At 47.9% G+C, this 15828-nt stretch overlaps 1 protein-coding gene and 1 long non-coding RNA gene across 4 annotated transcripts; one reads left to right on the forward strand and one right to left on the reverse strand.

Annotated features, from left to right (window-relative positions):
• The first annotated feature begins 4938 nt into the window (after positions 1–4938).
• On the forward strand, positions 4939–13866 carry LOC109756486 (uncharacterized). Its single transcript, XR_002231250.3, has 2 exons — positions 4939–5704; positions 13233–13866. It is a non-coding gene; the product is annotated as an uncharacterized lncRNA (long non-coding RNA).
• LOC109756472 (uncharacterized) lies at positions 6072–11569 on the reverse strand. 3 transcript variants are annotated; one of them, XM_040395367.3, is made up of 5 exons: positions 9740–11566; positions 7779–9587; positions 7191–7697; positions 6705–7112; positions 6072–6627 (listed from the first exon to the last, which is right to left on the reverse strand). In XM_040395367.3, the coding sequence occupies exons 2-5, from the start codon at positions 9471–9473 to the stop codon at positions 6307–6309; spliced, it is 2931 nt and encodes a 976-aa protein (XP_040251301.1). In that variant the 5' UTR covers positions 9474–9587; positions 9740–11566; the 3' UTR covers positions 6072–6306. The 3 variants fall into 3 exon arrangements, with proteins under 3 accessions (XP_040251301.1, XP_073362036.1, XP_045087575.1); XM_073505935.1 differs by having other exon boundaries at positions 6705–7697; positions 9740–11565; XM_045231640.2 differs by lacking the exon at positions 6072–6627 and having other exon boundaries at positions 6894–7105; positions 9740–11569.
• Positions 13867–15828: the final 1962 nt, after the last annotated feature.

A 15828-nucleotide genomic window follows, 5' to 3' on the forward strand; every position in this document is an offset into this window, starting at 1 on the left:
CATGCGGACAAGGCCCCCCTTCCCCCATGACTCAGAATGTTAGAACTCATTTCATGTATGCCAATTCTAACATTCATTCTTCTCTTTATTTTTCGTAGACAAGTACTACCTTGTGGATGCTGGCTATCCTAATAGAAAGGGATATCTCGCACCGTACAAAGGTGAAAGATATCATGTGCCTGACTTTCATAGAGGTGTTCCACCCAATACTCCTAAAGAAAAGTTCAATAGGCTCCACTCGTCCAAACACAATTGCATAGAGAGAGCCTTTGGAGTGTGGAAGATGAAATGGCAGATTCTTCTAAAGATGCCAAGCTACTCCATCGAAACACAAAAGATGATTGTTGCTGCTACTATGACTTTGCACAACTATGTTCGCTTCCATGATGAAGAAGATATTCACTTTGTTCGATGTGACAAGGACCCGGACTATGTGCCAACAATTCCGGAACGATACAAGAAATTTGTTGTTCCTTCACACGCATCGGATACATCAACTACAGCGGAAAATGGTGAAGACATGGATGTGTTTAGGCAAGAACTAGCTACAGCCATTGCTCTAAGTTGGTGAGACATCGTTGATGTTTGACACATGTACGTGGCCTTTTGATTTGCAAACTTATGCAAAACTATGAGGTGAAGCTTTGTTGATCTTAGAGACATGTATTTGCCCCTTTTGATTTGCAAGCTTATGCACAATGAGAGGCTTTTGTTCTATAAAACATGTGTGAAACTTGATGCTTATGCCATGATATACATTGTCATATTTGTTTTCAAATTTACATAATCATTCTATGCTCAAAATATGAGATATTCCTCTCTATACATGCTCTCTGTTACTACCAAAACCGCTACAGCCAAAGAAAATCACAAGTACCAGCGTACAGGCATGCTGAACTAGGCAAAATTCGGAACAGCAAAAAAATTCCCCAACGAACAGGCCAAGCATTCCTTTACAGGCCCGGTACACACAGGAAGGAAAAAAAAATCTAAATCATCACTAGCCCACGTATGCCTATAGGCCACACACAAACATGGGCTGCCAAAACGGGCCAAGCAGGCACTTTCTGGCCTTTTTACCTCGTCCATCGCTAGCAACGAGAAGCTGCAGCGCCGAACAGATCGCTCGATTCTGGAGTTTTCGTGGGAAGCTGGCTGCTGAAACCGGGCGACGGAGTTGAGGATTTTGCAGTGCTGGTGAACTACCGAACACGCCTTTATAATCACCTAGTTACGTTGTGATGTTTGGTAGCACACAAAGTGTTCCTCCGGTAAACGGGAGTTGCATAATCTCATAGTCATAGGAACATGTATAAGTCATGAAGAAAGCAATAGCAGAATACTAAACGATCGTGTGCTAAGCTAACAGAATGGGTCAAGTCAATCACATCATTCTCCTAATGATGTGATCCCGTTAATCAAATGACAACTCATGTCTATGGCTAGGAAACATAACCATTTTTTATCAACGAGCTAGTCAAGTAGAGGCATAGTAGTGACACTCTGTTTGTCTATGTATTCACACATGTATCATGTTTCCGGTTAATACAATTCTAGCATGAATAATAAACATTTATCATGATATAAGGAAATAAATAATAACTTTATTATTGCCTCTAGGGCATATTTCCTTCAACGCCGACCAACTCGAGCACAGAAGCCACGCCGACGCCGACCACGCCTACACCCGCCAGTCCGACGCCGGAGGAGCCCGCCGTTGTTTGATGCATTGCCTACGCGTCCTTCCTTTTGAACGCCGAACTCTCGAGTATGTTTGATCGCTGAACTGTGGCATGGTGATCGCTGAACTCTGTGGCAGCCTTTGATCACCGAACTTGTGGCATTTTTTTGGTAACGGGAATTGGCAAGTTTGAATTTATGCGCGTCTTGGGGCCGAAACCTGGGGACGCGGCTGGGAACTGGATCGCCACAGGGCCTAAAAAGCGCCGGCACTTAGGCCGAACCGCAATCGCCGGGTGCACTGGGGCCGAACAAGTGGAGATGCTTTAAGGAGTTGTTTGGATAAGGAGAATCTACAAAATGTGATCTCTATAAACTAGGATACGGCTCTAACAAATAAAATCTTGTTTGGATAGTCTAACTGACCCGTGGATACAGAAAACTCGGTTCTTCATAACCCAGGAGTTTGCGTTTGTGGAAAAACGACTATTAGTCGTTTTTTTGCAAAAACGCGATTAACATATACCTGCTCCTCGGTACCGTTGCCCTCAGGTTCTTCCTCCTATGGGTTGTTGCGACGGCGGGTCGACGAGACGTCGATGCCCGGCTAGCTCCTGACTCTGCAACTACAAGTGCTCAGAGATGTGGACGGTAGCAGATGCGCCTCGTCGCCGTGCCCGCCGAAGACATGGAGGTTTCCGGCGAACCTACGGCCGTCGCACCAAACCAAACGCACCTGAATCGGCGCTTGGATCGAGCGGCATCGACAGGCTCGGCTACGGCAGCGTCGACGGGCTCGGCTACGGCGGCGTATCTCCATCTGCATGGTCCCCATCGTCCTCTATGCTGGAAGAAACATACTACGACAGAGCAACCCCTAGTCGTCCGTCTTGGCCTCGACGTCGCGCCATTCCCGGCTTGGCCTCTACGAGTACATGGCTTGCCATGCCCGGCTTGCCCGGCCATGCATCCATCTCCACCATGCGCAACTACGCCATGCCCGTGCTCGAGCTCGACATCACCATGCCCAGTTTGCCAATTGCCACAGCCGGCACCGTGGCACATGCTCTCGTGCCACCGCTGTCGTGCTCCTTGCTGACATCGAAGGTATTGGTGTGCTCCAACAATGTCACGTTGTGCTGCTGTTCTATATGCATAGACAATCTCTTCTGATCAATCAACTATGGTAGTAGGCAAGTAAGCATGTGTGAATAGCATGAGGTAGGCAGCACACATGATGACTCTCATGTAGCATCTGCATCTTCCCATCCTCGCCGCCGCCTGAGGCAGCCGCCGGGCAAGCCCGGGGCGCCAAGGATGGTGGCGGCGGGGCCTCGGTTGCCCTGCCTCTGCGTGGGGAACCCCGGATTTGGAGCGGCGGCTCCATTGGCAAGGCACGCCCGGCGGGCGGTGGATCTGGCGTCCCGGCCGCGCGGGCGGCGGGATCCGGTGGTCGTTGGCTGCCGGCGGCGGCTTCTGTGACGGTCGGTGCATGCGATTTGGCGCCTCCCCTCCTCCCCTGTTCGGCGTGCGGGCCAGCCTGGTCGGGCCGCGCTTCCTCTTGGTCGCCGGTTCTGTATAGGAGGCGCTGCTGGTGGTGGAGATCTAGTTCGGCCGAAATCCCTGTCCGACCATGACCGGCCACGCCGACGGCGATGCCTGAGGGCGCCGTTCCCCTCCTTGGAGGCGTCGGTATGGACTGATCTCCTCACTTCCCCTTCCCTTAGGTCTCCCGGGCGAAAGCCCTAACTTTGTTGGGCGACGGCGGCGTTGTTCCCTTCTTGAAGGCCCCACTTTGGGAACCTTGGGGTTGGGTGGCGCTTGTGGATGGTGGGCGACGGCGGTGGTGCAGCCCTATCTTAGCATGGATTTACGTCCGTTGCTTGGAGATGGACTCGCGTAGGTGAAGGTCGTCGTCTGGCGTCGTGGTGGCGTCAATGGCGGAGGACCTGCCAAGGCTCGCGTAGGTGGAGGTCGTCGTTTGGCGACATGGTGGCGTCGACGGCGGAGCACCTGCCAAGGTTGTCACCTCAATCTGCTCTGAAGATGGACCAGTGTAAGATGGCAGCAACGACACATGTGAGTGCGTCGGACCGGTTTGAGCCCCGGACCCGGCAGATGGCTCGGTCCGGGCCTCCGGCTTTAGATGTTAGGCTTAGATGAGAGGTATTGGTATGTGGCCTAGCTTGCACTCCTTCATCATTTGTATAGAAGTAGCGGCAGATGTTGCCAAGATGACGGATTCAGGCATATTGTTGTTCTATTTGTAAGGTCCTCAAAAATAATCAATAAAATGGCCGCATGTATCTTCCAAATGCAGAGGCCGGCGGTCATCCACCTTATCTAAAAAAAAATGTGTGAATAGCATGCCAGCATGCAAAGGAGCGGGATGCCAGTGGCGCGCGAAGTATTCATTCCATGATCTTGAGGTCAAGGCGACCAGCGAGACGGAGCATCATGGTACCGTGGGAGGTGCACGAAGCAACTGCGTACGAGATGGTCAAACAAAGAATCACGTAACCGTGTTTTCCTGTTTTCCCCATCCAAACAAGAAATTGTATAGACCCACCGTAACAGAAAAACTAGGTAAAACTGATTTTCCTAAAAATCCTTTAAAAACTCGTTTTCCAAAAGCTTGTATCTAATCCTAGGTATCCAACACGGCATTACGCTTGGGCTCCTCATCAGTGCCTGTTTTCTTGAGAATAATAGTTAAACATTTAGGCCCTTCACTATATAGGCCAAAAGCGGTGCCAAAGTTGTTTTTTTGACATTTAACACCGGTGCTTTACATTGCCCAGCCGGTGTCAAATAAAAAGTTCAGGGCACCGATGCATGTAGTTGCTCCGATGCCATATTCGTCGAGCAAATAAACTAAGCACGCTGTTGTCCTTTGCTACGCGAAGCAACCCTGAGACACTGGTCGTTGGGTAATCTGAGCTAATATATTAGTACTACTTTATATGTATGTGGACCAGAGCTGGAGCCGATGCCAAACCGTTCACGCTGTGTGACCGGTGCTAAAAAGAGGCGATGCCAAATCTGTGTGTAGGTGGCTGCCTTTTCAGAAATTTGGCACCCCTCACATAGTGGAAGGCCTTACAGTACATGAGGGTAAACTGTGACTCGAGGCCTCGAGGCCGATGCAGATAGTACTAGCAACTTTCATAATTTAAACCACCGTTCCAGGGCCATCTTCCGGAAGGTGCCCGTCCTAGTACAAATCTCTTGCTTTGTGTCAGTTCGTTTTTTCAGAGAGTCTACGGAGGAGCAAATATCCTCGTGCGGTCAATCCTGAATTTATAGTAGCAGCTGCTATGCTAGTAAATGTTCTATAATTGGCCGCACAAGACGTGCGGACAGCGACACAAACCAACCCCACTTGCAAGAACGACACTCTGGATGGATATTCCAACCAGGCATGTTTTTTTTTTCTTTCAGGGGTAGATATTCCAACCAGCTGGTCGGCTACTATTGAGTGAAGTCTGAAACAAATCTTGTCTTTGTACGACCCGTCGGAATCGAACCCCCAACTCCTAATACCTGAAATCGACACCCTCACCTCTCAAATCCCGGTCGTCACAACCCTTAAGCCCGTTTTAAGAGTGGGATCGGTGACGTGGCACCGCTGGCGGCAGGGTTTGGTGATTAATGGGGTCGGGTTGCTGAAAATAATTGTTCTTTGCCTTATCCCAATGTACCACTGGTCCGCTGCTGCCGCTCACAGCCACTCATTCCACCGAGAGGGAGGGTTCTGACCAGGTAAAATCCGCCGTTCAGGCCGTGGCCGGCGGCAAGACCGGAGCTGTATAGCGCCGTCCATCTCCGACGCTCTTCTCCGCCCGGAGCTGCCACGGTAGCCACACCCGTCTCCGGCGCTCTGCTCGCTCGCGTCAGGCGCGCTGCGCCACGCCCGGACGTGGCCTTGGCTGCTGGCGGCAAGACGGTGGCCGTCGCAGCTAGTGCTGCCCACCTCCAGCGCACCCAACGGCAGGCCAAGGTTCTGGCTGAACTTTGATTCTAAGTAAGATTGAGCTGATGTCTCTTTACTAAATCAACTCATGATGCTGATGTATAATTGCTCTCCCTCTTTATTTGTCAGCAACTAGAGCTCAAAAAGCTGCTATTGTGCTTCATTTGATAGCAAGTGGAGCTAAAAAATTCTGCTACTGTGCTTTATTTAACAGCAAGTTGAGCTAAAGAATTCTGTTATTGTGCTTCAGTTGACAGCAAGTGGAGCTAAAAAAATTCTGCTATTGTGCTTCATTTAACAGCAAGTAGAGCTAAAAAGTTATGCTATTGTGCTTCATTTAACAGCAAGTAGAGCTCAAAAATTCTGCTATTATGCTTCATTTAACAGCAAGTAGAGCACAATAATTCTTCTATTATGCTTTATGTAACAGCAAGAACATTTGCACTTATTTTATAGCAAGAAGAGTTCTAAAATTCAGCTATTAAACATAAACCACACATAAGAGTAGAGGGAATGGATATTTTGACAGTAGCAGAAACACGTATCACACTACAAAACCACAAGTCCACACATAACTAGTGATTTGAACTATTAATAGTAACTAGTACACACTGACAGTAGCATCCAAAAGGCAACTACATCCACCATAAGCTTTAGTAATTCCCACTAGCTGTAAAGAAGGCCATAAACCCAGTTTCTGAGCCTCTCCCTCTCCCAGTTCCTCCCACACTTCCTCTGCCATTGCCTCTCCCTCTAACTGCAGTTGTGCTACCTCTAGGGACATCATTGTTAGTTGTTGATGAACTTCTAGGAGGTATAAACCTGGATGTTGTAGCTTGAGAGCTTGCTGCAACTTGAGAGGGTGCAGCTTGAGATCTTGCTGCAGATTGAGACCTTGCTGCAACTTGAGATCTTGTTGGGCCTGAAGCTCTAGCTGCTGCAGCCTTGCTTGTAGATGCATCTGTCTGTGCTTGCTGCAAGGAAAACAGATCAGTCAAACAACAATTGCACTTTTTTGTAAAAGACCAACACAGCATGAAAATAAAATTACCTCTGTTTCCCTCACTTTTCTCCCTCTCTTCCCAAGATATGACTTTCTTTTCTTGGCGTTATCTCCTTTCTTTTTACAGGAAGTTTTGTTGTGCCCCTGACCACCACAACTTCCACATGTGATCTGTATGCCATGCTTGCTCAGTTTCTTCCCCTTGGGTGCTTCCCCCTCTTCTCTCTTCCTATCATTGTTCTTTTTCCTGGCTCCTGGCATGGCAATGTAGCCAGGTGCTACTGGCCTAGGGTTTTGAGACATAGGCCAGCTTTCTTCTCCTTCAACTGGTTGCAGGCAATGCTCATATTTTTTTTTGAAAGTATCAATGTAGTAGCACTTGTCAATGAAATCCTCTACTTTTCTTCCACTCTTATAGATAGCACAAATTGCATGACAACAAGGAAGGCCTGCAAGCTGAAAGGAACCACATGAGCAAGTCCATTTCTCAAGGTTAACAGTGTACCTCCTACCTCTGCTATTCAAATGCTTCACCTCAAAACCATCCTTTCCATTCCAGAGCACCTCCAAGAACTGAGTTCTCTTGATATTGGCCTTAATCTTCTTGAAGATGTTTGGGCAAATTATGCCATTCCACTTCTCACTCTTTGTTTTCTGCTCTTGAACTCTAACCATCAATTTTTTCCTAATCTTTTCTTGCTGTGAAATAATGGGGTGGAACCTAGCTTCTATGATGGCATTATTAAATGATTCACAAGGGTTGTTGTCACCTGACTCACAATTTGCTCCTTTTGGAAAGAAAGCCCTAGCCCAATGCTTTGGGTCTGTCTTCATGATATCTTTTGCACCTTCTGGAGTTAGTTGAGCAAGCTTGGCCTTGTTGTAGTTGAAGTCTTCTCTGTTTGCAGACTTAGCAATTGCCCAAAACCTTTTCTGCAATTGATGATCTTTATGCTTCTTTCTCCAGTTAGCATAGATGTGCCTAGCACACATCCTATGCTCTACCTTAGGCAGATAGTCTCTCATGCTATTAATTAAGCCCTGTAGTAGACATAAGTATTTATTAGTAAAATAAAGTAGTAGGGCTAGGACTAGTACAATGAGGCAGTAAATAAATTTAACCTTTTGCTTATCAGAAATAAAGACCCATCCAGCTCCTTGATCGTTAATGTCCAAGTCTTTGATTAAAAGACCAATGAACCAGGCCCAACTCTCATTTGTCTCCTTCTCCACAACAGCCCAAGCTACTGGATACATTTGGTTGTTTGCATCCCTACCTATTGCAGCCAGTAGCTCACCTTGGCAGGCTCCCTTGAAGAAACAACCATCTAGCCCAATCACTTTCCTACACCCAGCTTTAAACCCTTGCTTCATAGCATTGAAACATACATAGAATTGTTGAAAAATATTTTCTTCCTTCTCTTTTGGATCCAAGCAAACAGCCACAGTACTCCCAGGGTTGCTCCTAAGAAGTTCCAACTGATAATCAAACACCTTGTTGTACTCACTTTTCATACCACTCATCAGCTGGTCAAGTACAAGTTTTTTTGCTGCCTTGCACTTTGAAATGGACACATCAACAAACATGTCTTTCATCACTATGGCTTTCATACTATCAATCTTCCACAAAGGATTTGCCAGGATGAAGTGCTCATACCTTTTGGCAATGACCTTAGTAGTAACCAGTTTGTTGTCTCTGTTTTGTGCACATTGGTGTTCATCTTCAAATGTGATGATTTGAAACCTAGAACACCTGCTGGTCTTAGCTGCATACAACATCCAGGGACACCCAGGCCAATCACATTTTGCTCTAACTCTGGCCTCCTCTGACTTTAAAAATGAAATGCTTCTTTTGGTAGCAAGCCCATATCTCTTCATAGCTCTAGTCAATTGTTTCTTGCTTTTAAAAACCATTCCAAGACTAAAATGAGGAATGTCAGAGTCTGGGTTAAACCTCACAAACTGGCTCTTCCTCCTAACCATGTTGCCATCCTCATCCTCATCATAGGAGTAGTCTTCATCTGATGACTCAAACTCCATGTCCTCCACAACTTCCTCCACATTTGCTACCAAATCAATGGGCACAGCCCCTGTTGCATCTGCATCAGCCCACATCTTGAAATCTCCCATCTTTTTCCTAAATTTTCTTGCATGTTTTCTCATCTCAACAACCTCTGATTCTTCCCCACTATCATCAGTATGTGGCACATACTCATAGTCCTCTGAGTCCTCTGAATCTGAACCATTTTCTGCCACTTTAGCAACTGAACTAGATATGTCTTGGGCTGCTTGACATGGTTGACTTACATTAAGAACTTGAGAACTCTGAGTAGGATAATCAACTCTCACATTTTGCTTCAATGGACTGTTTATCACCTGAGTAATCGCACCACCTACATCAGGAACAAATATATGCTCAATAATTTCTCCTGCAGTACCAGTCTGTTCAGTGGCATTTACATTATCATTGACTTCAGCACTACAATCTTCGGCTGTGATAACTGCATCAGGTTCTTCTTCACTGCCAATGTTCATCAGTTCATCAAGCTCATCCTCAAAATCTGACCCACTGTCTATTTCTCCTTGTTCTTCTTCTTCACCATTGTACTCCACATATATTTCACCAACTCCCCCCTCTGTAATGTAGTCAGACACCTTCATGCAGCCACCATCATCATGTAAAAAAAGCAATCCATTTACCAAATCTCTGCCAGGCAACAGGAAATAGTACTTCATGCTCTCCTTCACTGTCATATGATCTCCTAAAAACCCTTTCAGCTCCTGCAAAGAGAGCTTGTCCCGCTCAATCTCTGACATTCCAGTTTCTCCCCCAACATAATCTAGACTTGGACCAATTCGTATGAACTAACCCCCAAAGTGAAATCTAACATTCAAGATCTCTGCCGGGTCCATGATTTCAACAAGAAAACCCTACATTACAAGCAAAGCAACTAATGCATCAGTGATTGTCGGCCGATTCAAACACCCAAAAACCCCAACTTGATCTCACTGTAGAACCCTAAACCTAGCCCACAGAGAGGGGAAAAAAGGCCAAACGCAATAGAAGGAAGAACATCACATACCTGATTCTACTCTGTTGGAGTGCTCGTCAGAGATGGCCGCGATCATCCGTCCTTCGCCATGGCCGCCGCGGAGAAGTTGACGCGTCAGGCTGCAGGGAAGCGAGGCGAGGGGGGGAACAGAGAGCGACGGGGAGGCGGAGCTGGGCCGGCTCAACCAGATTTGGCCCGCGCCGCGGCCAGTGGACCCACACCCCCAGGCTGACTCAGCAATCCCTGTTTGGGAATGGGCTTAAGGGATGTGACAACCGGGATTTGAGAGGTGGGGGTGTCGATTTCAGGGATTAGGAGTTGGGGGTTCGATTCCGACGGGTCGTACAAAGACAGGGTTTGTTTCTGACTTCACTCGCTACTATTCAACATCCAGCGGGCCGCGCACAACCCAATCATCTGTAGAGCAGCCTCAGAATGGGATCCAGTTGCAAACCAATCTGGGTTATTGGTGAGGACACAAGTATCCCCTACCCATCATAGTTTATGTTCCAGATTTGGTATTGCTGCTTGCATTTTTCGGGATTTATACCTTTCGGCGATGTGCATTTAGTAGAAGGAGACGTTTCCATCGACTACGAAACGTCGTCAATCTCAAGATGATGTGCTGGCTTAGTTTCTCGAAAGTGCTCATAAGGATACAGTGTGCATGCGTGTGTGTTTTTATAGGGGTGCGTGTATGTGAGCAACTTTGATTGTACTATGTTCAGAAAACAAAGGGTCCAGCTAAGCTAAGAGTATCTACAGTCAGACTTTAAAGAATTCGCCCCCCTAGACATCATGAGAACGTGCTTGGGCACGTCCGCGGCTTAAATATGCTCTTTCACAAACGGATACATCATTACCAGCTCATCAAATTCATACAATTATATGCAACGTAAACCTACTCTAAATCTTTGATAACGCTCGTTCGCTTCCAAGTCCATGTTTCCGTATGTGTGTCTGTGTCCATGTCCAGCTAATGCGAGACCCACGAAGTGAAGGTCCGGTTGCCGGTGAGGTAGAGTAGGACATGGGACAGAAGGCGCCACTGTCTCACATACCCTACTCTTCCTCGTCAAAGTCCATGGCCTCGACGTCGCCGGTCGAGGTGAGGTCCACGATAGACCCTTCTTTATCGGAGCCCGACACCTCGACGACTTGGTTGTTGCGCCAACGGTTGTCGGCAACCCGTCCCAGCTCTGCGGCGACGTGGGACTTCGCCTCTGTGGCCTCGGCCACGAGGGCTGCAGCGGCATCTTGCGCCCTTTCACTAGCATTGTGCGCACGCCACGCCATTTAAAGGTGCGGGGCGGGACAATGCATGTCGTTGTTTACCTCTGACTCTGAATCCAATGACGCGGGAAAGATGCGCCACCGAACGGGCTGTGCCATCGCCCAACATTGGGGCGCCAGACGGACCGCACCACGCCCGGCCAGGCAGCGGTGAAGCGCCTCCCACCGTATCCAAGCGTCATTCGGCGGGCGAAATGGATTCCCCTCGGCTCGAGTCCGACCGCGGTCCGGCGGACTCCTCCTGGGAGCGATGGAGAGTTGTGCAGACGACCATCTCATTCTGGGGCCCGTATGGGATGAGGTTCCAGTCCGCAGATCGTGAGAACTCAGAGTCGAATCCACTGCACGTCATGTTGGAGATCACCGAAAGGGAGCTTGGGGCAGAGTGAAGTGGAGTGGCTAGGGTTTGGTCCGGGATGAGGATGAGGATGAATATATGAGGGGTCGGGGTGGGCCAGATCCGACGGAACGGACGTGCGCGGGTCTTGCCACATTTGAGATGGATATAAAGGGTGCCTGTCAACCCGGATGTATAGGGCCGGTTTGGGCCCAACTCCTATTTGGCGCCCTCGGTGCCGGTTATAGTGTATTCCACAAACCGACCCCCCCCCCCCCCCCCCCCCCGCGATCCAGGGCTCAACTATTTACTTTCTCTTTTCTCGTATTAACTCTCGACCACTTGGTTTAGTTCCAACCGATGTAACCAACAAGGAAAGCTCACTTGTTGTGCCTATTCATTTTTTTTGTTCTAGTTGTCCGTGTTTTATGTTTCCTTTTCTTTTCACTAGAACAATGCCCTGCCAATAATAATACGGTTGTGTAACAAATGTTAATCAAATTCTGACTGTGAATTACCTTATATTTTGATTAGAAGTTTGGTAAATTAAAGTAGAATTGGTTCAGAAGGTAAGTAAATTAAGGTGATTGATTATCATATACATGAAAGGTTGGATGAAGGCGTGGTGGGAAGAAAGGTGAAATGAGAACCTTACATTTTTTTAAGTAGTAGAGATTTTGTTTGGCCGTTTTTCCTTTGGTCTATTTATTATTATTTTCTTCTTTTCTTTTTGTATTTTCTTTTCTTTTCCATTTACTTAAATTCGTGATTTTCTAAAATTGTGAATTTGTTTTCAAATCCATGAATATTTTCTTTAATTTATGAACTTTTTTCAAATCCATGAACTTTTTTTAATCTTTTTTCAAACATGAGAACGTTTTTCAATTTCACAAAAAAATCAAATTCATGATATTTTTTTTCAAATTATTAACAAATCAATGAAATTTTTTCAAATTCATGATTATTTTTGTTAAAATCGTGTGTTTTCAAATCAATGAACCTTTTTTTTCAAATTCATGTATTGTTTTATAAAAACATGATTTTTTTCAATTTCAATAACTTTTTTTAAACTTGCAAACTTTTCTTTAATCCATGAATATGTTTTTGAATTTTCAAAACCAACAACTGGTTTTTTACTTCACAAATCAGCAGAGAAGAGAAAAGTAAGAAAATACAGCGAGCAAATGAAAACAAACGTTGAGGTACTTGCAACTTTTGTTTTTAACACAGTACGGACGCAAGCGCTCATATACACGCGCCTACAATCACCCCTATGAATGCACACACGCACATCCTACCCCTATGAGCACCTTCGCAAGAATGAGCCGGCATATCATCTTGAAATTTACGAAGTCAACGTAGGCACCTCGTCGTCGATGGAAACGTCTTCTCCCACTGAATGCGCATTGCCGGAAATCCTGAAATAAATTCAGGAAAAAATGCAAGCATCAGGACTTGAATCCTAGTGAGCTGGGGATACCACAGTGCCTCTAACCATCCACGTTTGTTCGCAAGGTACTTGCAACTGACGAGCATAAGCGGTTAACGTGAAGCAAAGGAGTGAGGTACTTGGGCTGCGGCCCACTAAGGCTGGCATGAGAGCCAACATTTCTTTGTGGCGCTTAAGGTGCACAAAGGACCCCTAAAAAAAAGTGCACAAAGGTTAGCTAGCCGCCACCCTTGGATCTAGAGAGAGGAGCTATAGAGGGTGACCTATCAACTCGCATCATCAGGCATTATTTTTAGAAATGCTAAAAATCTGACGGCGGGTTTTTGACATTTCTGATAGACCAAAGGACACGAATTATCTGTTACTGAATTACAGAGACACAGCACGTGATTTCAGCACATTGATCGCACAGTAACGGATCACAAATGGCTCTCTTCTTGCAGCTGACTCGTATCCGAGGACTTGACCCGTTGTGAATTGTGATGGCGACAAGTGATGGAGCGATGAGACGAAGATAAGTTCTTTGCTTTGTTTTGACCTGGACACGAAGATAAGGCTTTTTGCTTTGTTTTGACCTGGACACGAAGATAAGTTTTTGCTTTGTTTGACCTGGACACGAAGATAAGTTTGATCTCTACAACCCAAGTGTATGCGTCTTTTTCTTTGAAATGTCTCGAGGAGCGGAACAGAATGCAACTGTGGATTGCGTGACGCAGCAGGACGGGAGAGGCAGACCAGAAGTCTCCTTTTCTCTTCCCGGGGTTTCAGAAGACTATTCCGAGTTTTGTTCAGAGAAGACAAGCGCATCTTTGAACAATCCTGTTGGGATAAGCAGCAGCTCGGGCTAGTACGTCTCATCTGTGCAGAGAAGCATCTTCCAAGATGTCGCCGTTCAGTCGTTCAAAGTACAGGTTAGGGCGGCCGTGAGAATTGTGGTTGGATTGGATTGGTTATCTTCTACTCTACTCTACTATTTCCGTGACAAAGAATGTGAATGTGAGACGTTGCTGGCTGGCTGCTGTAGCCTATACTGCTGCTGCTGTTAAGCGGCTGTGTTTTTTTTTTCTGAACCGAAAACCGTAGAATAATCGTTCTATGGCAAATATATTAAATATTAAAATAAGATACAAAAAGTTCAGGCAGCATACAACAGATTAACCAATACCAGCTCCTGGGAAACCCATCATGATATATTAGAGTTAGTTGAGGTGCTCTTCAATCCAACTTGTCAACAAGTCTGAATATATACTTCTGATCGTGTGCTTCATTAGTAATAGATCAATCTTTTTTTTCGCGAATACGCAGAGGATACGTATCTTTGCATTGATAGGAGAAGAGTTTTATAGCATGGGGTTACAATAGCTCACTAAGCCATGTACACAAGAAGGCATGGAAGTGAACTAGGAGCAGAACAGACATGGGGGTGCTCAGCCCCAGGAGCCTACAAAGCTATCTCTCGGGAATAATGTTGTGCAGTCCGGTGGCGCCAGCCTTGGCCCACATGCGCGCCTCGTCTCTGATGATGCCGAAAAGCCGGGAGGTGGGGGTTGCTCGCCATCAAATATGCAAGCGTTCCGGTGCTTCCAAAGCCACCAGGCGGTGAGAATGATCAAGGAGGCCAAGCCCTTGCGCGCCGGGGATGGTGAGCGGTTGCAGGACGTCTCCCACCAAGTGTAGAAGTCAGTGTCGCTGCTCGGGATGTCAGCCCTGGAGTGAACCCAGCTTAAGATCTCGTGCCAGATTTGTCGAGAGAAGGGGCAGCCTGCCAGGAGGTGTTGCATGGTCTCCTCCTCTTGGTCGCAGAAGGCGCAGGAGTCCTCGTGCGGGAGGCCATGCCGAGCAAGGCGTTCAGCCGTCCAGCACCGGTCTTGCAGTGCTAGCCAGATGAAGAATTTCATGCGGAGAGGGCCCCATGGTTTCCAGGTGAGCTGCCAATGCGGGTCCTGGCAGGCACCTAGGAAGAGCGCCTGGTAGCATGAGCTCGCCGAGTAGGTAGCGGAAGTGGTCCAGCGCCAATGAAGGGAGTCAGGCGAGTCCGAGAGAGCGACGTGACGCACGCAGGTCCAGAGGTCGACATATTGGACGAGAGCGGCGGGTCCCAGAGCGCCCTGGATGTCGCGAACCCAGGAGCACTGGAGAAGGCCATCGTGCACGGTGCGAGTCTTGGGCCGCCTCCGGGTGACGAGCGCGAGGACGAGCGGCGCGATCTGGGCAACAGGTCTGCCATTGATCCAGTGATCGCTCCAGAACATGCAAGTGCGGCCGTCGCCAATTGTCCAGGTTGTAGAAGCACGGAAGATGGCGGTGACGGCAGGGTCATGGGGAATGTGAAGGTGGCTCCATGGCCGCGTCAAGTCGGTATACTTGAGCCATAGCCAGCGAGTTCTCAACACGATGCCGGCGCGTTACAGGTCATGGACGCCAAGGCCGCCTACAGAAAGCGGGTGGCACCAAGCATTGGCCACCATTGGCATCTTTGCTCCCAGCCTAGAGAAAGCCGCGGATGATACGGTTGGCCTTCTTGAGTATGGAGGGGTTGAAGGCGATGGCGGTGAGGAAGTGCGTGGGGATGGCACATAAGACATGGCGGACAAGGGCGAGCCGGTCGCCAGGAGAGAGGAGGGAGGCCCGCCAGGTGGAGAGCTTATGCTCCAGCTTGTGGATGATCGGCATGAGACTCGTAGTAGACGGCTTGCGAATGGACAGGGGGAGTCCCAAATATTGAATTGGGAATTTCTTCACCGGGCATTGCATCTCGGAAGCGATGGTTGCGATGTCCTCGTCGTTGCATTGGATGGGGTGGCTGAGCACTTGTTGTAGTTGATGTGCAGCCCGGAGGCCACCCCAAAGATCCGGAGTAGCTCACGGACGGCCGAGATGCCGTGGTGGTCAGGGCGGCAGAAGATGACGACGTCGTCAGCATAAAGAGAGATGCTAGAGGCCGCGTGCCGCGTGGTCGGCCGCTAGATGAGGCTGAGCTCAACGGCCCGGATGAGCATGGAGTTGAGGACGTCGATGACGAGGGTGAAAAGCATCGGG

Source organism: Aegilops tauschii, chromosome 7 (genome assembly GCF_002575655.3).
Source record: "Aegilops tauschii subsp. strangulata cultivar AL8/78 chromosome 7, Aet v6.0, whole genome shotgun sequence".
Taxonomy (NCBI): domain Eukaryota; kingdom Viridiplantae; phylum Streptophyta; class Magnoliopsida; order Poales; family Poaceae; genus Aegilops; species Aegilops tauschii.

Coding starts and splice junctions, on each gene's coding strand:
- LOC109756472 (XM_073505935.1), bottom strand. CDS start 9,473: ATGTCAGAGATTGAGCGGGACAAGCTCTCTTTGCAGGAGCTGAAAGGG. Junction 7,698..7,778: donor TTATTTCTGATAAGCAAAAG/GTTAAATTTATT, acceptor TGTCTACTACAG/GGCTTAATTAATAGCATGAG. Junction 6,628..6,704: donor GAAAAGTGAGGGAAACAGAG/GTAATTTTATTT, acceptor TTTTCCTTGCAG/CAAGCACAGACAGATGCATC.